General features: G+C 51.5%; 2 protein-coding genes across 4 annotated transcripts in view; both read right to left on the bottom strand.

Annotated features, from left to right (window-relative positions):
* On the bottom strand, positions 1-12,377 carry SLC25A41 (solute carrier family 25 member 41). The gene is given in 9 exon segments (XM_055236681.2): positions 1-521; positions 1,063-1,210; positions 1,294-1,461; positions 4,152-4,259; positions 4,433-4,585; positions 6,484-6,639; positions 8,120-8,168; positions 8,170-8,378; positions 12,239-12,377. Coding segments are annotated over 8 exon segments (1,080 nt in total). The 5' UTR covers positions 8,295-8,378; positions 12,239-12,377; the 3' UTR covers positions 1-348.
* SLC25A23 (solute carrier family 25 member 23) overlaps positions 12,139-23,681 on the bottom strand; it is a 24,328-nt gene continuing 12,785 nt past the window's right edge. For 2 of the 3 annotated variants that reach the window (XM_055236680.2, XM_055236676.2), the window contains 2 exons: positions 20,760-20,910; positions 16,530-18,544 (listed from right to left, as the gene is read on the bottom strand). In XM_055236680.2, the coding sequence (XP_055092655.1) occupies positions 18,360-18,544; positions 20,760-20,910 (336 nt within the window). In that variant the 3' untranslated portion in view covers positions 16,530-18,359. Of the gene's footprint in view, positions 12,528-16,529; positions 18,545-20,759; positions 20,911-23,681 lie in introns of those variants that run through there. The other variant, XM_055236677.2, reaches the window with a different exon arrangement.

Below are 23,681 nucleotides of genomic sequence, written 5' to 3' on the forward strand. Positions count from 1 at the left end.
TTCAGCAAAAACTATCTCTTTATTCCTTGTTGTATGACATGTTCACCATTTCGCCCTGGAGCCAGGATGACCCACAAGGGGCCAGACTGGAGTCCACGTTTCTTGTCTCAGGCTGCACCCTGGGGAGGGAGCCCCAGGAGTCTTCTGACCCAGCACTCCCCCCGCCCACGACCAACCCCAGCTTCAGGAATCTTCTGACCCAGCGCCCCACCCCCACCCCCAGCCTGCTTTTGCCACCAAAAACTGCTCCAGGGCCTGAGCCTTGAGGCCTCGAGGGCTCTTTGGGGCCAGGGGTCATCAGGTCCTCCTGTCCCATTTCTGCCTAGGCTGTGTCGTCCAGCTCACAGCCTATACGCCCAGGGTTTTCTTCATGGCTTCGTACACCACATAGCTGATGCCACCTGCTGGTAAGACCTTCAGTAGCGTGGGGGTCATGCCTCGGTACAGCCCTAGCCAGCCCTGCTGGGCCAGGATCCGCTGGAGGACTCCGCGCATGGTGGGATTTGAGCCCTCCACGGTATCTGCAGGGACATAGGCAAGATCAGGACTAGAACAGAGATGACCGGGCCTCCTAGGAGTCTGGAATGTTGTGGACAGGTGCTGAAGCCACAGGTAGGGGCCCCAGGGGTCAGTAGGAAAAGAGTTTTGAAGAGTCTTAGAGGAAATTGGTCAGTTTCAGGAGGAGTGGGGGAGTTTCTGAGTAGGAGTTATCAGGATTAATTTTGGGAAATTTTCTTCAGGGGTGGGAGTGGGGATAGGGTCTCTCTCTGTTGTGCAGGCTGGAGGGCAGAGGCACGATCATAGCTCACTGCAGCCTCGACTGCCAGAGCTCAAGGGATCCTCCAGCCTCAGCCTCCCAAGTAGCTGGGACCACAGGTCCGTACCACCATGCCTGGTTAATTTTTATATATATTTTTTGAGACAGAGTCTCAAAAGCCATCAAAAGTGGGCTGAGATGAGACATGGAGGGTGTCGGACTCAGTTTTGGGGGATGAGAAAATTGAGACAGCCAGGGTGGGGCAGGGAAGGGGCATGCGTGGTGGCCGCTGGGGACAGGCTGACCTTGGGCCTGCATCCTGGTGCGCACCAGAGTCAGTGGGTAGCTGGCCATCTGGCCACAGGTCGTGGATAGCGTCACAGACGACAGACTGACCAGGCCACTGGGGTCCCCCATATCCCTGCCTGACTTCAGCCAGAAGCACTGGAGCATCTGCAAGAGAAGGGGGCCAGGAGAAAGCTCACTAGGAGCCTGGGCTCCGGCTACCCCTGCCACCCCCTCTGCAGGACCCATACCTCATAGACAGCCAGGTCGGTACAGGCATAGGGGATGATGCCGAGCATATTGGGCAGGTAGCCGCGGTAAAGGGCGCGGGTGCCCTCCTGCTGCAAGATCTGCCTGGCGCAGTCCAGCAGCCCCTTGTACTGGCCTGTCCGACGCAAGGTCAGCCGCGTCTTCAGCACCTGGGGATGGCGGGGAACAAGGCAGCTCATTTGATTGAATCATGTCAATGACCCTTGGGGTAGCCATTGTCCCCACCCTACAAACAAGGAAAATGAGGCTCAGGAAGGCAAAGAGCTGGGTTTCAGACCCGGATCTGTCAGATTCCATGGGATGCTCTCTGAATTTTGAGTTCTGAAGCACAAATGCTGGCAAAGGCCAAGAGAGTGAGGGAAGAAGGCTCACGTCTGTCATTCCAGCCCTTTGGGAGGCTGAGGTGGGAGGATCGCTTGAGGCCGGGAGTTCGAGACCAGCCTGGGCAACATAGCGAGACCCCATTTCTACAAAAAAATCAATAAAATAAAAATAAGATGTATATGGAAACATCAACATAGGAGAACAGCCTGGAAAACTGATTAAGAATAACAGGGAAGAGAGGTGAGAAAACATGCCCTCAAGCCTCAAAAATTGAAGACAGCTGGCAAAACTTTATGGCAAAAAGATCAAGCATTGAGGGGAAAGAAAGGGAGTGAATAGGTAGAAAACAGGGCCTTCTTAGGGCAGTGAAACTACTCTATAAGATACTACAGTGGTGGATACAAGTCATTATACATTCCTCAAAACCCATAGAACTGTTACATTAAGAGTGAACCCTAGATCGGGTGTGGTGGCTCATGCCTGCAATCCCAGCACTTTGGGAGGCTTAGGTGGGTGGAACACTTGAGGTTAGGAGTTTGAGACCATCCTGGGCAACATGGCGAAACCCTGTCTCTACTAAAAATACAAAAATTAGCTGGGTGTGGTGGCAGGCAGCTGTAATCCCAGCTCCGTGGGAGGCTGAGGCAGGAGAATCGCTTGAACCCGGAAGGTGGAGGTCGCAGTGAGCAGTGAGTCAAGATCATGCCACTGCACTCCAGCCTGGGTGACAAAGTGAGACTCTCAAAAAAAAAAAAAAAAGAAAAAAAAAGAAAAAAAGGAGGGTTCCTGGTCCACAGATGAGGAATGAAAATATATACGTATACATATATATAGTATATATACATATTACCTATGTATTATTATATGTTATGCATATATTATATATAACATGCATAGACATGTATTTTTATGTTACATAGTATATAATGTAATTATATAATTATATACATTAAATTATTTAATTATATATAATATATGCATATTATATGTACAATATATAATTATATAATAAGTAATGTATATAATATGTGTATATTATATATAAAACATGTATATATATATATTTTTTGAGACAAGGTCTCCCTCTGTCACCCAGGCTGGAGTGCAGTTGTGTGCCATCATAGCTCACTGCAGCATTGACCTTCTGGGCTCAAGTGATTCTCCCACCTCAGCCTCCTGAGTAGCTGGGAATACAGGCATGTGCCACCACACCTGGCTGATTTTTGTTTTCAGTAAAGATGGGGTCTTGCTATATTGCCCAGGCTGGTCTCAAACTCCTGGGCTCAAACAAGTAGTCCTCCCAGCTCAGTCTCCCAAAGTGTTGGGATTACAGGCGTGAGCCAAGGTGTCTGGCCTGAAAATGTTTATATATATATATATATATATATATATATATATATATATCCGTATATATGTTATATATAATATATACATATATAAATGTATAGAAAGGAGGAGGAGATTGGAGAGGAGGAAAAAGAGGTAAAGGGGGAAGAGGGAGAGGAGGGAGAAAGGAGGAAGGGAGGTAGAGGGAGAAAGGAGGAGAGGAGGAGGAGGAAGAGGTGAAGGGGGAGAAGGGAGAGGAGGGAGAATAGAGGACGAGAAAGAGGAGAGGAGGAGGAGGGAGAAGATGGGGGGAGGGAGAAAGGAGGAGGGGAGGAGGAGGAAAAGGTGAAAGGGAGGAGGGAGAGGAGGGAGAAAAGAGAAGGGAGAAAGGAGGGGAGGAGGAGGAAGAGGTGAAGGGGAGGAGGGAGAAGTGGGAGAAAAGAGGAGAAAGAAGGAGGGGAGGAGGAGGGAGAAAGGAGGAGGGGGGAGGAGGAGGGGGAAAGGAGGGGAGGAGGAGGGAGAAAGGAGGAGGGAGGAGGAGGGAGAAAGGAGGAGGGGAGGAGGAGGGAGAAAGGAGGAGGGGAGGAGGAGGGAGAAAGGAGGAGGGAGGAGGAGGGAGAAAGGAGGAGGGGAGGAAGAGGAAGAAAGGAGCAGGGGAGGAGGAGAGAGAGGAGGCAGGGAGGAGGAGGGAGAAAGGAGGAGGGGAGGAGGAGGGAGAAAGGCGGGGAGGAGGAGGGAGAAAGGAGGAGGGGAGGAGGAGGGAGAAAGGAGGAGGGGAGGAGGAGGAGAGGAGAGGAGGGGAGGAGGAGAGAAGAGTAAGGGAGGAGGAGAGGAAGGAACAGGGGGGTGGAAGAGGAGAGGAAGGAGGAGGGGAGGAGGAGGCAGAAAGGAGGGAGGAGGAGAGGAAAGAGGAGGGGAGGAGGGAGAAAGGAGGAGGGGAGGAGGAAGAAAGGAGGAGGGAAGGAGGAGGAAGAAAAGAGGGGAGGAGGAGGAGAGGAAAGAGGAGGGGAGGAGGAGGGAGAAAGGAGGAGGGGAGACAGAAGAGGAAGAGGTGAACGGGGAGGAGGGAGGAGTGTGAGAAAAAAGGAGGAGAAAGGAGGGGAGAAAGGAGGAAGAGGAAGTAGCCCCAGCAACTTGGGTAACTAATTTCCACGGCGTTTCCTCACCTGTGGGGCACATGTTCTCTTACCTCCATGGGGTTAATGAGGGTCTGGGAGACAGCCACAGCCAGGGAGCCGGCCAGGAGGCGCTCCTGGAAGGGTGGGGACCCTTGTATTCCACAGAAGTAATTCTTGCACTAGGAGAGGAGGAAGGTGAGAGAGAAGTCAGCCACCCTCTGACACAAAACCCACGCAGGGAAGAGGCCTGGGGTCTGGAGGGTGAGTGTGTGCTTGAACAAGGGCCTGGAGTTTTGGGGGTACGGGAGGGGTTTGGGCTTGAGCTGGGGGAAGCAGACCCCTCCTTCCCCACCTGCTCAAATACGGAGAACTTGATGGCATACTCAGGAGCAATCTTGAGCACGTTGATGCCGTTGCCCCGCCACAGGGAGCGGAAGCCGCCCTCCTGGACCATGCTCTGTAGCCCCCCCAGCAGGTTGGTGAAGTTCGTCTTGGAGGAGTAGACCTGGGTGGAGGGAGGACCCTGGAGGAGCCCCTGCTCGCCTCTGTCTCCGTCCCCATCCCCGCCCCAAGCACAGCCCCACCGGGACCTCCCCAGCCACCCAACCCCAACCTATCCCCATCCCATCCCCATTCCTTCTTCAGCACCTTCCCCGGCCAGTTCTACAATCGCACACAACACTGATCCAAAGCCAACATCAACCTACATTCCCACCTCACCCCTCCTCTTCATCTCCTCAATCCTTTTCTCTCTCTTCCTCTCTTTCTTCTTTCCATCCTTTCCTTTCTTTCTCCCTTTCTCTCCCCTCCCTCTCTCCCTTCCTTCCTCCCTTCCTTCCTTTTTTTTTTTTTTTTTGACGGAGTCTCACTCTGTCGCCCAGGCTGGAGTGCAGTCGGGGGATCTCGGCTCACTGCAACCTCTGCCTCCCAGGTTCAAGCGATTCTCCTGCCCCAGCCTCCCGAGTAGCTGGGATTACAGGCTCGCGTCACCACCATCACGCCCGGCTTATTTTTGTATTTTTAGTAGAGACGGGGGTTTGCCATGTTGGCCAGGCTGGTCTAGAACTCCTGACCTCAGGTGATCCGCCCGCCTTGGCCTCCCAAATTGCTGGGATTACAGGTATCAGCCACCGCGCCTGGCCTGCTTTTTCTTTTTTTTCTTGTTTTTTTGTTTGTTTATGTTTTCGAGACAGGATCTTGTTCTGTTGCCCAGGCTGGAATGCAGTGGTGCAATCACAGCTCACTGCAGCCTCAAACTCCTGGGCTCAAGTGATCCTCCCACCTCAAGCCTTCCAAGTAGCTGGGACTACAGGTGCATGCTACCATGGCAGGCTAATTTTGTAAAAATTTTTTGTATAGATGGGGTCTTACTATGTTGCCCAGGCTGGTCTCAAACTCTTGGGCTCAAGCGATCTTCCCACTTTGGCCTCCCAAAGTGCTGGGATTACAGGTGTGAGTCACCATGCCCGACTCCTTTTTAAATTTTTATTTATTTAATTAATTAATTATTATTTTGTAGAGATGTGGTCTCACTATATTGCCCAGGTGGTCTCAAACTCCTAAGCTCAAGTAATCCTCCCTCCTCGGCCTCCCACAGTGAGCCACTGCACCTGTTTATTTTTTCAGTCAGGGATCTCGCTCTGTCACCCAGGCTGGAGTTTGTGGCATGATCATTGCTCACTGCAGCCTCTAACTCCTGGGCTCAAGCGATCCTCCTGCCTCAGCCTCCTGAGCAGCTGAGACTATGGGTGTGAGATATCCTGCTTGAGGTAGCTCCAATCCTACGTTGCCTTTTTGTTTTTTTTCTTTTTTGAGACAGAGTCTCACTCTGTTGCCCAGGCTGGAGTGCAGTGACGCGATCTCTGCTCACTGCAACCTCCATCTCCTGGGTTCAAGCAATTCTCCTGCCTCAGCCTCCTATGTAGCTGGGACTACAGGCACGTGCCACCATGCCCGACTAATTTTTTTGTATTTTTAGTAGTGACAGGGTTTCGCCATGTTGGCCAGGCTGGTCTCAAACTCCTGACCCCAGGTGATCTACCTCCCCTGGGCCTCCCGAAGTGCTGGCATTAGAGGCATGAGCCACTGCGCCTGGCCCCTACCTTGTCTTTAAACTCGTCCAAAGACCCCACCCCCAATTCCGTGACCTCCAACCCCCACCTTGGCCCAGCGTTGGTCCTTGTCCCTGGCAAGTTCTCTCAACTCCTCAAACTTGACTCCAAGCCATGTCCACACCAGCTCCATCACCACCCACAACCTCAACCTCAACTAGTCCAGGAGAGCCCAACTCCAGCCAGCACTCCTATCCTGAACTCCGTCCACGTCAACTCCATCTGTCCTCACCCCACGTTCTCCCCAGTGGCTCCAGCGCTGGGTCCCGTCCTCCCTGCAACCCACACAAACCTGCATGTACACCTTGGCTCTGTCCAGAGGTGCCGTGCCCGTGCGAGACACTGCCCCGGCCATAGCTCCTGAGAGCAGAAACTTCCACAAGGCGCCCTCGTTATCCACTTCCAGGACTTCCACGGGGACCATCAGCTGCTCTCCTGTGTCCAGCACCTGCAGGGCAGACCCGGCCCTCCCTCATCCTCAGCCAGGTTGGGTCACCTTCCCCAGACACACATCTAGGGCACCCTCCTGGTGAAAGACCCACCCCGTTCCCCCAAGTCTACATTTTTTTTTTTTTTTTGAGACGGAGTCTTGCTCTGCTGCCCAGGTTAGAGTGCGGTGGCGCAATCTCAGCTCCTTGCAACCTCCACCTCCCAGGTTCAAGCAATTCCTGCCACAGCCTCCTGAGTAGCTGGGATTATAGGCATACACCACCACACCTGACTAATTTTTGTATTTTTTTTTTTTTTTTTTAGTAGAGACAGGTTTTACTATGTTGGCCAGGCTGGTGCCTAACTCCTGACCTCAAGTGGTTCACCCACCTCGGCCTCCCAAAGTGCTGGGATTACAGGCATGAGCCACCACGCCCAGCCCTCCCCCCGGTTTTTTGTTTGTTTGTTTGTTTTGTTTTTTTTAGACAGAGTCTCACTCTATCACCCAGGCTGGAGTACAGTGGTGCAATCTTGGCTCACTGCAACCGCCATCCCCCTCGTTCAAGCGATTCTCGTGTCTCAGCCTCCCAAGTAGGGACTATGTCCAAAGCTTGTCCTTATACTGGGTGATAAATCGTGTCTCTATCAAAGGAATTGGTATCATATAGACTCTCTTTTTTTTTTTTTTTTTGAGATGGAGTTTTGCTCTTGTTGCCCAGGCTGGAGTGCAATGGTGTGATCTCGGCTCACTGAAACCTCCGCCTTCTGGGTTCAAGTGATTCTCCTGCCTCAGCCTCCCGAGTAACTGGGATTACAGGGACGTGCCAACATGCCCAGCAAATTTTTGTATTATTTTTAGTAGAGGCGGGGTTTCACCATGTTGGCCAGGCTGGTTGTCTTGAACTCCTGACCTCAGGTGATCCACCCGCCTCAGCCTCCCAAAGTGCTGGGATTACAGGTGTGAGCCACCACACCCAGCCAATATAATATAGACTCTCTAAGTTACTCATGGAGGATCCAAGGAGGAATACAAATGTAATTAGGAAAATATCTAGACTCTTAATTTATTCTTATTTTTTGAGACAGAATCTCGCTATGTTGCCCTGGCTCGAGTGCAGTGACAAGATCTGGGCTCACTGCAACCTCTACCTCCTGAGTTCAAGCGATTCTCCTGCCTCAGCCTCCTGAGTAGCTGGTACTACAGGCACCAACCACCATGCCTGGCTACGTTTTGTAATTTTAGTAGAGATAGGGTTTTGGCATGTTGGCCAGGCTGGTCTTGAACTCCTGTCCTCAAGTGACCCATCCACCTCAACCTCCCAAAGTGCTGAGATTACATGCGTGAGCCATCGCGCCCTGCCTCCCTGCCCCGCCCTGCCTTCAAGGTGGAATTCTAGGTCTGCTAGCAGGGGAGTGGGCCTGTAGAGGGCGTGGGTAGCCTGGCCTCTCCCTGCAGTCCGGACCAGAGGCGCCGGGACACCAGTGTTTCCTAAACTCACCTGCTGTGAAGGGAGATGTTCAAGGTTGTTGTCATGCATGTGGCCAAACGTGTGTACAGCCAGGGTTCCAGGATGAGGGGGGAGGCGGGGCTTTGATGAATAAGGTCTTGACCCTCCTAAACGGCGTCTGGATCCTGGAGCAAGCGTTCTGAGGTTCCCCAGGCTGAGCACCCATGGAGGAAGTTAGGACACCTGGCTTCAAATCCCTAAGCAGTCGTTTGCTGCTCCAGCTACCATGCGGGAGTGTCTAGTGGGAGGGCTGTGTGGGGGACCAAGAGGAGGATGAAATCACAAACGCCCCTGTGACCTCACTGGGTGTGGTGGGCAGCGTGATGGCCCCTTTCCCCCAAATGTCCACCTCCTAATCCCCCAAACCAATAAATATGTTATCGTTATAAATTGAATTGTGTCCCGTCAAAATTATTATTATTATTATTATCGTTTTTTTGAGACAGAATCTCACTCTGCCGCCCAGGCTAGAGTGCAGTGGTGTGATCTCGGCTCATTGCAAGCTCCCCCTCCTGGGTTCACACCATTCTCCTGCCTCAGCCTCCCGAGTAGCTGGGACTACAGGCATCCGCCACCACGCCCGGCTAATTTTTTGTATGTTTTAGTAGAGACGGGGTTTCACCATGTTAGCCAGGATGGTCTCGATCTCCTGACCTCGTGATCCGCCCGCCTTGGCCTCCCAAAGTGCTGGGATTACAGGCGTGAGCCACCGTGCCCGGCCCCCAAATTATTATTATTGTTGTTGTTTTGAGACGGATTCTCGCTCTGTTGCCCAGACTGGAGTGCAGTGGTGCGATCTCGGCTCACTGCAACCTCTGCCTCCTGGGTTCAAGGGATTCTTGTGTCTCAGCCTCCCAAGTAGCTGGAATTGCCGGCATCCACCACCACGCCTGGACAATTTTTGTATTTTTAGTAGACACGGGGTTTCGCCATTTTGGCCAGGCTGGTCTTGAATTCCTGACCTCAAGTGGTCCACCTGCCTCGGCCTCCCAAAGTGTTGGGATTACAGGCGTGAGCCACCATGCCCAGCTCAAAATTATTTTTTTGTTAATTTTTTTTTTTCAGAGAAGGGGTCTTGCTCTATTGCCCAGGCTGGGCTGGAGTGCAGGGGTGCAATCATGGCTCATTGCAGCTTCAATCTCCTGGGCTCAAGTGATCCTCCCACCTCAGCTTCCTGAGTGGCTGGGACTGCAAAAGCACATGCCTCCATGCCTGGCTACTTTTGTTTTTTGTTTCTGTAGGGGTCTTGCTATGTTGCCCAGGCTGATCTTGAACTCCTGGCCTCAAGCGATCCTCCTGCCTCATCCAAAGTGCTGGGATTATAGGCATGAGACACCACACTGGGCCCTATCAAAATTCTTATGTTGGGAGGGGGGAGGGACAGCATTATGAGATATACCTAATGCTAAATGACGAGTTAATGGGTGCAAGAAATCAACATGGCACATGGATACATATGTAACAAACCTGCACATTGTGCACATGTACCCTAAAACCTGAAGTATAATAAAAAAAAAATAAAAAAATAAATAAAAAATAAAAATAAATAAAAAATAAAAAAAAAAATTCTTATGTTGAAGCCCTGTCTCCCAGTGGGTTGGAATTTGGAGATAGGGCCTTTGGGGGGTCATTAGGGTTAGATGAACTCATGAGGATGGCCCCCGCAAGATGGAATTAGTTCCCTATAAGAAAAAGACAAACCAGAGCTCTTTCTCTCTCTCTGTCTGCCATGGGGGGATGCAGCAAGAAGGCATGGCAGGAAGAAATCCCTCAGCAGGAACTGAGCTAGCCAGCCACCTTAACGTTGGATTTCCCAGCCTCCAGAAATAGATCTCTGCAGTTTAAGACGCTGCCCTTTAGTGTTTCCTTATAGCAGCCTGGGCTGACTTACATTTGTTACATGGCAAAAGGGAATTAAGTTTGCAGATACAATTAAGGTTGCTAGGCCTGATGTGGTGGCTCACGCCTGTAATCCCAGCACTTTAGGAAGCCGAGGCGGGCGGATCATCTGAGGTCAGGAGTTTGAGACCAGCCTGACAGGGTGAAACCCAGTCTCTCCTAAAAATACAAAAATTAGCCAGGCTTGATGGTGGGCCCCTGTAATCTCAGCTACTATGGAGGCTGAGACAGGAGAATGGCTTGAACCCAGGAGACGGAGGTTGCAGTGAGCCGAGATCGCGCCATTGCAGTCTAGCCTGGGCAACAGAGCAAGACTCCATCTCAAACAAGCAAACAACAACAACAACAAAACGTTGCTAGGCTGGGCACAGTGGCTCACGCCTATAATACCAGCACTTTGGGACGTCAAGGCAGGTGGATCACTTGAGCCCAGGAGTTCGAGACCAGCCTGGGCAACATGGACAGACCCCTGTCTCTACAAAAAATACAAAAATTAGCTGGGCATGGTGGTCCATGCCTGTAGTCCCAGCTACTCAGGAGGCTAAGGTGGGAGGATTGCTTGAGCCTGGGAGGTGGAGGCTGCAGTGAGCTGAGATCTTGCCACTGAACTCCAGCCTGGGTGACAGAGCGAGACCCTGTCTCAAAAACAAAACAAAAGAATTAAGGTTGCTAAACAGCTGATGGGAAGATGGTCTCACTCTGTCACCCAGGCTGGAGTCTAGTGGCACAATTAAGGTCAATCCCCTTGACCTCTCTGTTCAGGTGGTTCTCCCACCTCAGCCACTTGAGTGGCTAGGAACACAGGTGCGGACACCACGCCCGGCTAATTTTTAAAAATTATTTTTGGCTGGGCGTGGTGGCTCACACCTGTAATTCTAGCACTTTGGGAGGCCAAGGTGGGCGGATCGCCTGAGGTCAGGAGTTTGAGACCGGCCTGGCCAACATGATAAAACTCCGTGTCTACTAAAAATAACAAAAATTAGCTGGGTGTAGTGGTGCATGCCTGTAATCCCAGCTACTCAGGAGGCTGAGGCAGGAGGATCACTTGAGTCCAGGAGTTCAAGACCAGCCTGGGCAGCAAAGCAAGAAATTTTTCTTTTTTTTTTTTTTTTTTTTTTTTGAGACGGAGTCTCGCTCTTTCACCCAGGCTGGAGTTCAGTGGCGCGATCTCGGCTCACTGCAGGCTCCGCCCCCCGGGATTCACGCCATTCTCCTGCCTCAGCCTCCCTTGTAGCTGGGACTACAGGCGCCTGCCACCTCACCTGGCTAATTTTTTTGTATTTTTAGTAGAGACGGGGTTTCACTGTGTTAGCCAGGATGGTCTCGATCTCCTGACCTCGTGATCCGCCCGCCTCGGCCTCCCAAAGTGCTGGGATTACAGGCGTGAGCCACGGCGCCCGGCCAGCAAGAAATTTTTCTACAGAAAAATTTAAAAATTAGCCAGGTGTGGTCATGTGCACCTGTAGTCCCAGCTACTTGGGAGGCTGAAGGGGGAGGCTCCCCTGAGCACAGGAATTAGAGGCTGCAGTGAGCTATGATTGTGCCACTGTGCTCCAGCCTGGGTGACAGAGTAAGACCCAGTCTCTAAAAAAAAAAAAAAAAAAAAAAAAAAAAGGCCGGGCGTGGTGGCTCACGCTTGTAATCCCAGCACTTTGGGAGGCTGAGGCGGGTGGATCACGAGGTCAGGAGATCGAGACCACGGTGAAACCCCGTCTCTACTAAAAATACAAAAAAATTAGCCGGGCGTGGTGGCGGGCGCCTGTAGTCCCAGCTACTCGGAGAGGCTGAGGCAGGAGAATGGCGTGAACCCAGGAGGCGGAGCTTGCAGTGAGCCGAGATCGTGCCACTGCACTCCATCCAGCCTGGGCGACAGAGCGAGACTCCGTCTCAAAAAAAAAAAAAAAAAAAAAAAAAAAAGTAGTCAGGCACGGTGGTGTGTGCCTGTGGTCCCAGCTACTCCAGAGGCTGAGATGGGAGCATCACCTGAGCCTGGGAGTTTGAAGCTGCAGTGAGCCATGATTGTACCCCTGCACTCCTGCCTGGGGAGGGGACAGAGTGAGACCCTGTTTCAAAAACCAAAACCAAAAAAAAAAAAACCTGACAAAATCATATACATGTAGGTGTATATGTATTAGCCAGCTGTTGCCATGTGATGAATTACCCCCCGCCAAAAGGTTGGCAGCTTAACACAACAAACGTTTATCATCTCACCCATGTTCCGAGCATTAGGAACTCAGGAGCCGCTAAGCCGGGTGTTCCTGTGATTCAATGTTTGAAGTATAAGAGTGTAAGATTCAGGATTCAGGTACTGGGATCCAGTTGTTCCGGTGGAGGGATCCACAAAGCTTGGACTATCCAGGGAATTCAACTGATGGAATTGCAGTGAGATGTTGGCCAGGACAGCAAGATCCTCTTCCAAGCTCAGTTACATGGTTATTGGCTGAGTTCCTCACCACATGGTCCTCTCCATAAGGCTGCTCACGGCATGGCCACCGGCTTCCTTCAGAGCAAATGTTATGAGAAAGGGAAAGAGAGAGAGAGAGCATATAACCAATAACCAAGATAGTAGCGACAGTGTCTTTTTTTCTTTTTTCTTTGAGATGTAGTTTTGCTCTTGTTGCCGAGGCTGGAGTGCAGTGGTGCAATCTCGACTCACTGCAACCTCTGCCACCCAGGTTCAAGCAATTCGCCTGCCTCAGCCTCCTGAGCAGCTGGGATTATAGGTGCCCGCCACCACGTCTGCCTAATTTTTGTACTTTTAGTAGAGACGAGGTTGCCACGTTGGCCAGGCTGGTCTCGAACTCCTGACCTCAGGTGATTCACCCGCCTCGGCCTCCCAAAATGCTAGGATTATAGGCGTGAGCCACCGCACCCAGCCTTTTATTTTTTTATTTTTTGAGATGGAATCTCGCTCTGTTACCCAGGCTGGAGTGCAATGGAGCAATCTTGGCTCATTGCAACCTCCGCCTCCTGGGTTCAAGTGATTGTCCTGCCTCAGCCTCCCAAGTAGCTGGGATCACAGGCATGCAACACCACGCCCAGATAATTTTTATATTTTTAGTAGAGATGGGGTTTCACCATGTTGGCCAGGCTGGTCTCAAACTCCTGACCTCAAGTGATCTGCCCGCCTCGGCCTCCCAAAGTGTTGGGATTACAGGTGTGAGCCACTGTGCCCGGCCTACAGTGTCTTTTATAACGGAATCTGGGAAGTGATGTGGGATCACTTCTATTGTATTCTCTTAGAGAAACCCACTCTGGTACAACATGAGAGGGGCTACACAAAAGTGTGAATTCTATTAAAAACATTTTTTAACACCTCTGCTGGCAGGAAGAGAGTGTGAATTCTTTCTTTTTTTTTTTTTTTTTTAATTTGAGACGGATCTTGGCTCTCTGCAACCTCTGCCTCCTGGGTTCAAGTGATTCTCCTGCCTCAGCCTCCCGAGTAGCTGGGATTACAGGTGTACTCCACCACACCCGGCTAATTTTTATATGTTTAGTAGAAACAGGGTTTCGCCATGTTGCCCAGGCTGGTCTCAAACTCCTGAGCTCAAGTCATCCTCCCATCTCAGCCTCCTGAGCAGCTGGAACTACAGGTATATGCCATCATGCCCAGCTAATTGAAAATTTTTTTGTAGAAATGGGGTCTCACTATGTTGCCCAGGCTGGTCTCAAACTCCTGGCCTCAAGCGATCCTCCCACCCTGACCTCCCAAAGTGCTGGGTTTACAGACATGAGCTATCCCACCTACCCTGAATTTTCTATTTTTTCTACAGTGAATTTGAATTACTCATTGCGGGTTGAACTGTGTGCCCCAAAAAGATGTGTTCAAGCCCTAACCCTTGCAACCTGAGAATGTGACCTTATTTGGAAATACGGTCTTTGTAGATATAATCAAGTTAAAATGAGGTTACACTGGATTGGGGGGTGCCCTAATCTGATGACTGCTGTCCTTACAAGATACGGAATCGGCCAGGCACAGTGGCTCACGCCTGTAATACCAGCACTTTGGGAGGCTGAGGCGGGCGGATCACAAGGTCAGGAGTTCAAGACCATCCTGGCTAACATGGTAAAACCCCGTCTCTACTAAAAATACAAAAAATTAGCCAGGCATGGTGGCGGATCCCTGTAGTCCCAGCTACTCGGGAGGCTGAGGCAGGAGAATGGCGTGAACCCAGGAGGCGGAGCTTGCAGTGAGCTGAGATCGCGCCACTGCACTCCAGCCTGGGTGACAGAGCAAGACTCCATCTCAAAAAAAAAAAAAAAAAAAAGGCCAGACGCGGTGGCTCACGCCTATAATCCCAGCACTTTGGGAGGCCAAGGTGGGTAGAATCATGAGGTCAGGAGATCGAGACCATCCTGGCTAACACAGTGAAACCCCATCTCTACTAAAAATACAAAAAAAAATTAGCTGGGTGTGGTGGCGGGTGCCTGTAGTCCCAGCTACTCGGGAGGCTGAGGCAGGAGAATGGCGTGAACCCGGGAGGCAGAGCTTGCAGTGAGCTGAGATCATGCCACTGCACTCCAGAAAAAAAAAAACAAAAAAACAGGGAATTTGCACTTTGGGAGGCCGAGGTGGGTGGATCACTTGAGGTCAGGAGTTCAAGACCAGCGTAGTGAAACCCCGTCTCTACTAAAAATACAAAAATTAGCCAGGTGTGATGGTGTGCACCTGTAATCCCAGCTATTCTGGAGGCTGAGGCAGGAGGATCACTTGCAACCCAGGAAGCGGAGGTTGCAGTGAGCCGAGATCACATCATTATTAATAACAGCCGGGGAAACAGAGCGAAACTCCATCTCAAAAAAGGATGGAAATTTGGGCAGACAGACACAGACACACATAAGGGAGCATACAGTATGAAGATAGGCAGGCAATGGAGTGATGGGTCTATCATAAGCCAAGGAACACCAAGGACCATGTGCGGTGGCTCACACCTGTAATCCTAGCACTTTGGGAGGCTGAAGGCTGACGAACTGTTTGACCCCACGAGTTCAAGATGAGCCTGGGCAACATGACGACATCTTATTTCCACAAAAAAGAAGTAATAATAATTAGGCCAGGCACTGTGGCTCGCACCTGTAATCCCAGCACTTTGGGAGGCTGAGGTGGGCAGATCACCTGAGGTCAGGACTTCGAGACCAGCCTGGCCAACATGGGAATACATGGTCTCTACTAAAAATACAAAAATTAGCCGGGTGTGGTGGTGCGCGCCTGTAATACCAGCTACTCTGGAGGCTGAGGCAGGAGAATCGCTTGAACCTGGGAGGCAGAGGTTGCAGTGATCCGAAATCGAGCCACTGTACTCTAGCCTGGGAAACAAGAGCAAGACTCCCATCTCAAAAAAAAAAAAAATTATCCAGGCATGGTGGCATATGCCTGTGGTTCTAGCTGCTTGGGAGGCTGAGGTGGGAGAATTGCTTGAACCTGGGAGGCAGAGGTGGCAGTGAGCCGAGATCGTGTCACTGCACTCCAGCCTGGGCGACAGAGCGAGACTGCCTCACAAACAAACAAACAAGCAAAGAAACAAACAAAAAGTTAGTTGGGCATGGTGGCGATTGCCTATAGTCCTAGCTACTTGGGAGGCTGAGGTGGGAGGGTCACTTGAGCCCAGGAGGTGTAAGCTGCAGTGAGCCGAGATCGCACCACTGCACTCCAGCCTAGGCGACAGAGCGAGACCGTCTCAAAAAAAAAAAAATTAGCTGGACATAACAGTGCATGTGCCTGTGGTCCCTGTGGTCCCAGATACTCAGGAGGCTTTGGTGGGAGGATCGCTTTAGCACAGGAATTCGAGGCTGCAGTCAGCTACGATTGTACCACTACACTCTAACCTGGGCTGCAGACTGAGATCCTGTCACACACACACACACACACACACACACACACACACATTGTTTCAAGCCATCCTGTTTGTGATAATTTGGTCTGGCAGCCCTAGGAAAAGGATAATTTGAAAAAAAAATTGAAATTTTAATTTGAAAAAAAAATACAGAGGCCGGGTGTGGTGGCTCACACCTGTAATCCGAGCATTTTGGGAGGCTGAGGCAGGTGGATCACTTGAGGTCAGGAGTTCGAGACCAGCCTGGCCAACATGGTGAAACTCTGTCTCTCCTAAAAATACAAAAAATTAGCTGGGCGTGGTGGCAGGCGCCTGTAATCCCAGCTACTCAGGAGGCTGAGGTAGGAGAATCGCTTAAACCCAGGAGGCAGAGGTTGCAGTGAGCTGAGACCGTGCCACTGCACTCTGGCCTGGGCAACAGAGTGAGACTCCGTCTGAAAAAAAATAATAATAAAAATAATAAAACTCAGAAAATTTAGAAGGGGTTATAAACATGGACTCCCTCCCCTGCTCCCATTTTATAGATGTGTAAACTGAGGCTCAAAGAGGGAATTATTTCCTGGCTCTTGGAACTGTGGGTGTTGGGAAGCAGCCCCTTGTCCCTTCCCTAGGGGTAGACTAAGGTGGTCCCATTGCCACCCACCCCCTTTTCAGTAAAAACCACAATAAAAGAGCTTAGAAAATTTATTCCTTTTGTTCTTTTCCTTTGAAATAACACACACAGGCAGGGAGTTGGGGCGCGGTGGAGGTCGAAGGAGGTGGAAGCGTGCGGAAGTCCTCCAACCCCTCCCCAAATCCCAGTTCCCCTTTCCAAGTCCCTCCATGGGGTCTCTGGATTATCCTAAGCTCAGAACCCAACTATGAAGTGCAGAATGTACGGGCGTAGGGGAGGAGGACTTTGCTCCTCTCTCTGGTAGAAAAATAGATCTGGAATGAATTTGGGGATTTGGCGGTTTTTTTTGTTTTGTTTTTTGCATCATCGGGTGCTTGGGTTTACGGAAGGGTGGTCTTTGCCGATTTTCTCCTGGTTTTCAACTCTGGAAGCCTGGGGAGGCGCTGGTAGTGCTGGGGTGGGGACACCCCTTCATGGGTCCCTGGCCTCAGACTGTCTCCTTGCCAGCCTCCAGGAGTGAATGATTCCTCGGACCCCTTGGAGGGACACAGCTCTGGGGACTATTTGCCTAGAAGGTGGGAGGGGGATGGAAGATGCTGTGAAGTGTGTGGATGCAGGGAGTGGAGTGGTTCCAGGAGGGGGTGGCCATGCAGAGGTGGGGTGAGGGGGAATCCAGCATCCGTGCAGGTCGCAGCCAGGATCTGGGCTTCCTTCCCTACAGGCTCTCTCGACCATGCAATTTCATGTCATGAGAAGTCGGCTCTGGGCATCAGTGTGTGTGGGATACTGTGTGACTGGGCTGCCAGGATCTAGACTTGGGGCCTGAACATGTGGGACCCGGCGCCTGGAAGATTCAGATCAGAAACCAGGGGTTAAGGGCTTGGGATTCAGTGCCTTGGAATATCAGGGTCTGCCTTCAAGAGATGAGGTTTCAACATTGAGGGACTGGGCAGAGGGACTGGGGATCCAGAATCTGGAATCCAGCAGCCGCATTTGCCAGGATCCACTTGCTGTGCCACTGGGGCCCCCACATTTGTTTTAGGAGCCAGAATCTGGTGGGTGGGGGCTTAGGAATCTGGGATCCAGTGCCTGGGGGTGGAAGGTGTAGTGCCTGAAATGTAGGGATCTGGCAGTCAGAGCAGAAGGATCTGAGACCCAGTGTCGAAGTTTAAAAAAAAAACAAAAAACAAAAAACCAGTGCAGGAATCCAGTGGATGAGGTGAGGGGATCTGGGATCCAGTGATGGGGGCCCCAGGATCCAGGCATTGTGGTTGTCAGGATCCAGTGGTGAGGTTTGTTGACATCCAGAATCCAGCAGCTGAGCTTGGAGATCCAGGGCTCGAGGCATGGGGATCTGGGTTTGGGGATCTAAGATCCAGTGTTTCACTAGGACACTGGATCTGGTGCCTGAGGGAGGCAGGGTCTGGGTGTTGAGGTACAGGGAATCCGTGCTTCTGTGGTTGGGGTGTCGGGACCCATTCACTGATTTGTGTGGGATCCAGTGGTTAAGACGTGGAGGTCCAGGATCCAGTAGGAGGCGCAGGGAAGTGTGGGATCCACCTTGGGATGTGGGGCTGCAGGATCCAGTGATTTGGGCGATGGGGATTAAGGGCTGGGGTGTGGATAATCTTGGATCTTGTGGTTAGGGTAGCAGACTTGAGTTGCTGAAGTAAGGGATCCACAGTTATGGTTACAGGAGGATCTGGGATCTAGTGGCTGAAGGGTGGGGATCCATGACCCAGTGGTTGGGGCATAGGAGTCTAGGATCCAGGATCTGCGTACTGGGATCTCATGGCCAAAGAGTAGGGATCCTGTGGTTGGATCATCAGTCTCCAGTGGCTGAGGTGTGGGGGGTGAGGGATCGGGGGGACGGGCTCCGGGTCCCTCACCTGGACGTGACCCCCAAGGCCTGCTTCATGTTCTCGTAGACCACATAGGAGATGCTCACAGCTGGAATAACCTTCATGAAGTTGGGGGCGATCCCCCGGTAGAGGCCCCGCATGCCCTCCTGGGACAGGATGTGACGTAGCAGACCCAGCATAGACAACTGGGGGCCACCCTCGATGGAGGCTGGGAGGGGGCGGGGGGGTACCAGGTAAGGCCAACGTTCCCCTTTCACTTCCCCCTCCTACCCCCCAGGGTTGGGCCAGGTGGTGTCATTGCAGCACAAAGGAAGGAGGTTAGACTAACAGTGGGACCTACCACTCAGAGTCGAGACTTGTATTGACCTTGGAACTGGCTGCTCACCTTTTCGCCCCAAGTTTGGGGACAATTAGAAATGGAGCAGGTATGGGTGTGCAAGGTAAGAAAGGACAGAAATGCCCTCCTCCTGGAGCCAGGTTCCCTCTCTCCTCTCCCAGCTGACTCCTACTCATATTCCCAAACCCTATCCCACAGCCAGCTCCCAGGGGACTCCTCCTTGGTGCTCCAGTCTAAGTCAGCCTCCTTCCTGCCCTCCACTCACTTTTTGTTTTTTAGACGGAGTTTCGCTCTTGTTGCCCAGGCTGGAGTGCAATGGTGCAATCTCGGCTCACTGCAACCTCCGCCTCCCGGGTTCAAGCAATTCTCCTGCCTCAGCCTCCCAAGTAGCTGGGATTACAGGCATAAGCCACCACACCTGGCTAATTTTTTTGTATTTGGTAGAGATAGGGTTTCACCATGTTGGTCAGGCTGGTCTTAAAGTTTTTTTTTTTTTTTTTTTTTTTTGAGACAGAGTCTCGCTCTTGTTGCCCAGGCTGGAGTGCAAAGGCACGATCTTGGCTCACCGCAACCTCTGCCTCCTGGGTTCAAGTGATTCTCCTGCCTCAGCCTCCCGAGTAGCTGAGATTACAGGCATGCGCCACCTTGCCCGGCTAATTTTTTTGTATTTTTAGTAGAGACGAGGTTTCTCCACGTTGGTCAGGCTGGTCTCCAACTCCCAACCTCAGGTGATCCGCCTGCCTCGGCCTCCCAAAGTTCTGGGATTACAGGCGTGAGCCACTGCACCCGGCCCTTGAACTCTTAAGCTCAGGTGATCCACCTGCCTCGGCCTCCCAAAGTGCTGGGATTACAGGCGTGTGCCACCATGCCCAGCCCTTTTTTTTTTTTTTTGAGACAGAGTTTTCACTCCCGTTGCCTAGGCTGGAGTGCGATGGCACGATCTTGGCTCACTGCAACCTATGCCTGCTGGGTTCAAGTGATTCTCCTGCCTCAGCCTCTTGAGTAGCTAAGATTACAGGCGCCTGCTATCACACCCGGCTAATTTTTGTATTTTTAGTAGAGACGGGGTTTAGCCATGTTGGTCAGGCTAGTCTCAAACTCCTGACCTCAGGTGATCCACCCACCTAGGCCTCCCAAGGTGCTGGGATGGTAGGCGTGAGCCACTACCCCTGGCCCCCAACCACTTTTTTGAGACAGGGTCTCACTCTGTCACCCAGGCTGGAGTGTGGTGGCATAATCATAGCTCATTGCAGCCTCAAGTGATCCTGCGGCCTCAGCCTCCCAAGTCGTTGGGACTACAGGCACCCGCCACCACGCCTGGCTAATTTATTTCTTCATTTTTTTAAAAAAGATAGGGTCTTGCTATGTTGCCTGGGCTGGTCTCAAACTCCTGGACTCAAACGATCCTTCCTCTTTGGCCTCCTAAAGTGCCGGGATTACAGATGTGAGCCACTGTGCCCGGCCTCCTTCTCCCTTTATACAACCCTAAATCAATACTTAATTCCAGAATGATTTATTTAGCATCTTCCTTCCTCTCCAGCCTGTGAGCTCTATGAGGGTGGGGACCGTGTCCGTCTTGTGCACTGACACATTTCCAGTGAAAATCACAAAACACAAACACTAAAATTCTCAAGAAAATTCTCAAAACAGATTCAGGGAGAATGGGAGGGTAGTGGTGGAGGAGACAGGGGGGAAATAATTCATAAAAGAAAAATACAGACAAAAACAATAACCGCTCTGGCCCTGATTGCTCCCTACCGCTGTTCCTAGCCTCCCGCTCACGATAACCCAGGCTTACAAATTAGAGTTCAAGTTACCAGCCTGGAAATGCTAGACATTTGCCAGCAATGACATCCCAGCTAAGTCTGCAAGGGCTCTCTTCCTGTACCCACTGCACCTGTTATCCTAGTTAATCCTCAGCTCCATGAAAGTAAAGGACTTCCATTTCAACGTCACAAATGGGGAAACTGAGGCCCAGAGAAGCCCATCCAAATCCAGGAGGGTCCCAGCCCAGGGCTCTACCTGGGAGAAGCTGGGGCCCAAGCGATGAGATTCCCCCTGCCCCATCCTCCCGCCCAGGCCTCACCTTGTGCCTGCATGCGGGTCCGGACCAGGGCCAGGGGGTAACTGGCTATCTGGCCGCAGGTGCTGGATATGGTACCGCAGGCCAGGAGCACGAGGATGCCTGGGTCTGCCGAGTCGTGGCTGTACTGCTGAAGCCACCAGTTCTTCAGAGTCTGGAGTGGAGAAGGGAGTAGGGAGGGTTGGGGTGGGTGACCCCAGGGCCCTGGCTTCAAAGGCCTGCTGGCCAGTTCTGTATCCCATGACAGCTGCTACTAGCTGAGCACTGGGTACCTCCTAGGGGCCGGGCCAGCCCTTTCCCTGAGTCCCCTCACCCAGTCTTCATCTGGACCCTCTCTGGTAGGTGGAATAAGGGTCCCCTGTACTGACTATGCCCTAATCTCTGGAACCTCTGCATATGTTACCCAAGATGACACAAAGGACTTTGCAGATGGGATTCAGTTAAGGATCTTGAGATGAGATTATTTTGGATTATCTGAGTGGCCCAATGTCATCACAAGGGTCCTTCTTTTTTAAAAAATTATTATTATTGGCTGGGCGTGGTGGCTCACGCCTGTAATCCCAGCACTTTGGGAGGCCGAGGCGGGCGGATCACGAGGTCAGGAGATCGAGACCATCCTGGCCAACACGGTGAAACCCCGTCTCTACTAAAAATACAAAAAATTAGCCGGGCGTGGTGGCGGGCGCCTGTAGTCCCAGCTACTCGGGAGGCTGAGGCACGAGAATGGCCTGAACCCAGGAGGCGGAGCTTGCAGTGAGCCAAGATTGTGCCACTGCACTCCAGCCTGGGTGACAAGAGTGAGACTCCGTCTCAAAAAAAAAAAAAAAAAAATTATTATTATTATTATTTTGAGATGAAGTCTTGCTCTGTTGCCCAGGCTGGAGTGCAGTGGTGTGATCTCGGCTCACTGCAATCTCTATCTCCCGGGTTCAAGCGATTCTCTTGCCTCAGCCTCCCGGGTAGCTGGGACTACAGGTGTGTGCCACCACACCTGGCTAATTTTTTGTATTTTTAGTAGAGACGGGGTTTCACCGTGTTGGCCAGGATGGTCTCGATCTCCTGACCTCGTGATCCGCCTGGCTCGGGCTCCCAAAGTGCTGGGATTACAGGAATGAGCCACCATACCCGGCCTGATTATTTTTCTTTTTACAGAGATGGAGTCTCACTATGTTGCCCAGGCTGGTCTCAAACTCCTGGGCTCAAGCGATCCTCCCCCCTCGGCCTCCCAAAGTGCTGGGATTACAGGCATGAGCCACCATGCCTGGCACAAGGCCCCTTCTTTTTTTTCAGAGACAGTGTTTCATTCTTGTTGTCCAGGCAGGAGTGCAACGGTGCAATCTCGGCTGACTGCAACCTCTGCCTCCCGGCTTCAAGCGATTCTCCTGCTTCAGCCTCCCAAGTAGCTAGGATTACAAGCATGTGCCATCACGCCTGGCTAATTTTTGTATTATTAGTAGAGATGGGGTTTCACCATGTTGGCCAGAGTGGTCTCAAACTCCTGACCTCAGGTGATCCACCTGCCTCGGTCTCCCAAAGTGCTGGGATTACAGGCATAAGTCACCATGCCCGGCACAAGGGCCCTTCTAAGAGTTAGAAAAGTAGGTATAAAGACAGAAGCAGAAGCAAGAGAGAGATTGGAAGATGCCATGCCATGCTGCTGGCTTTGAAGATGGAAGAAGGGACCACAAGCCAAAGAGTGCAGGTCGCCTCTAGAAGCTTTTTCAAGGCAAGGAAACAGATTTTCTCCTGGAGCCTCCAGAAGGAATGCAGCCCTGCCAACATCTCGATTTTATAAAGCCCAGTAAGACTCCCATTTTGGATTTCTGACCTCCAGAACTGTAAGGATATACATTTGTGTTGTTCTTTTTTTTTTTTTTTTTTTGAGACGTAGTCTCGCTCTGTCACCCAGGCTGGAGTGCAGTGGTGCGATCTCGGCTCACTGCAAGCTCCGCCTCCCGGGTTCACGCCATTCCCCTGCCTCAGCCTCTCCGAGTAGCTGGGACTACAGGCGCCCGCCACCATGCCCGGCTAATTTTTTGTATTTTTAGTAGAGACGGGGTTTCACCGTGGTCTCGATCTCCTGACCTCGTGATCCGCCCGCCTCGGCCTCCCAAAGTGCTGGGATTACAAGCATGAGCCATCGTGCCCGGCCCATTTGTGTTGTTCTAAGACACTAAGTTTATAACTTGTTCGCTTGCAAGAAGGGTAAAATAAATTAAAAACAACAACAGCAACAAAAGGCCGGGCATGGTGACTCACGCCTGTAATCCCAGCACTTTGGGAGGCCGAGGCAAGAGGATTGTTTGAGCCCAGGAGCCTGTGACCAGCCTCGGAAACATAGCAAGACTCTGTCTATACAAAAACAAACAAACAAACACACAAACAAACAAACAAAAAAACTGGATGTGATGGTGCACACCTGTGGTCCCAGCTACTCAGGAGGCTGAAGTGGGAGGATTGCTTGAACCCAGGAATTCAAGGCTGTAGTGAGCCGTGATGCACTCCAGCCTGGGCGACAAGAGTGAGACTCAGTATCAAAAAAAAAGGTCAGGCCTGGTGTCTCACACCTGTAATCCCAGTGCTTTGGGAGGCCGAGGTGGGCGGATCACTTGAGGTCAGGAGTTCGAGACCAGCCTGGCCACTATGGCGAAACTCCATCTCTACTAAAAATACAAAAATTAGCCGGTGTGGTGGCAGGCACCTGTAATCCCAGCTACTCAGGAAGCTGAGGCAGGAGAATTGCCTGAACCGGGGAGGTGGAGGTTGCAGTGAGGCAAGATCACACCACTGCACTCCAGCCTGGGCAATAAGAGCAAGACTGTCTCAAAAACAAACAGACAAACAAAAAAACACTCTCCAATGACACTGCCTGTGGCAGATGCTGTGAGTACACCACCTTTATCCCCTCCCACTCCAATTCAGACC

The sequence above is a fragment of the Symphalangus syndactylus genome, chromosome 13 (genome assembly GCF_028878055.3).
Source record: "Symphalangus syndactylus isolate Jambi chromosome 13, NHGRI_mSymSyn1-v2.1_pri, whole genome shotgun sequence".
NCBI lineage: Eukaryota > Metazoa > Chordata > Mammalia > Primates > Hylobatidae > Symphalangus > Symphalangus syndactylus.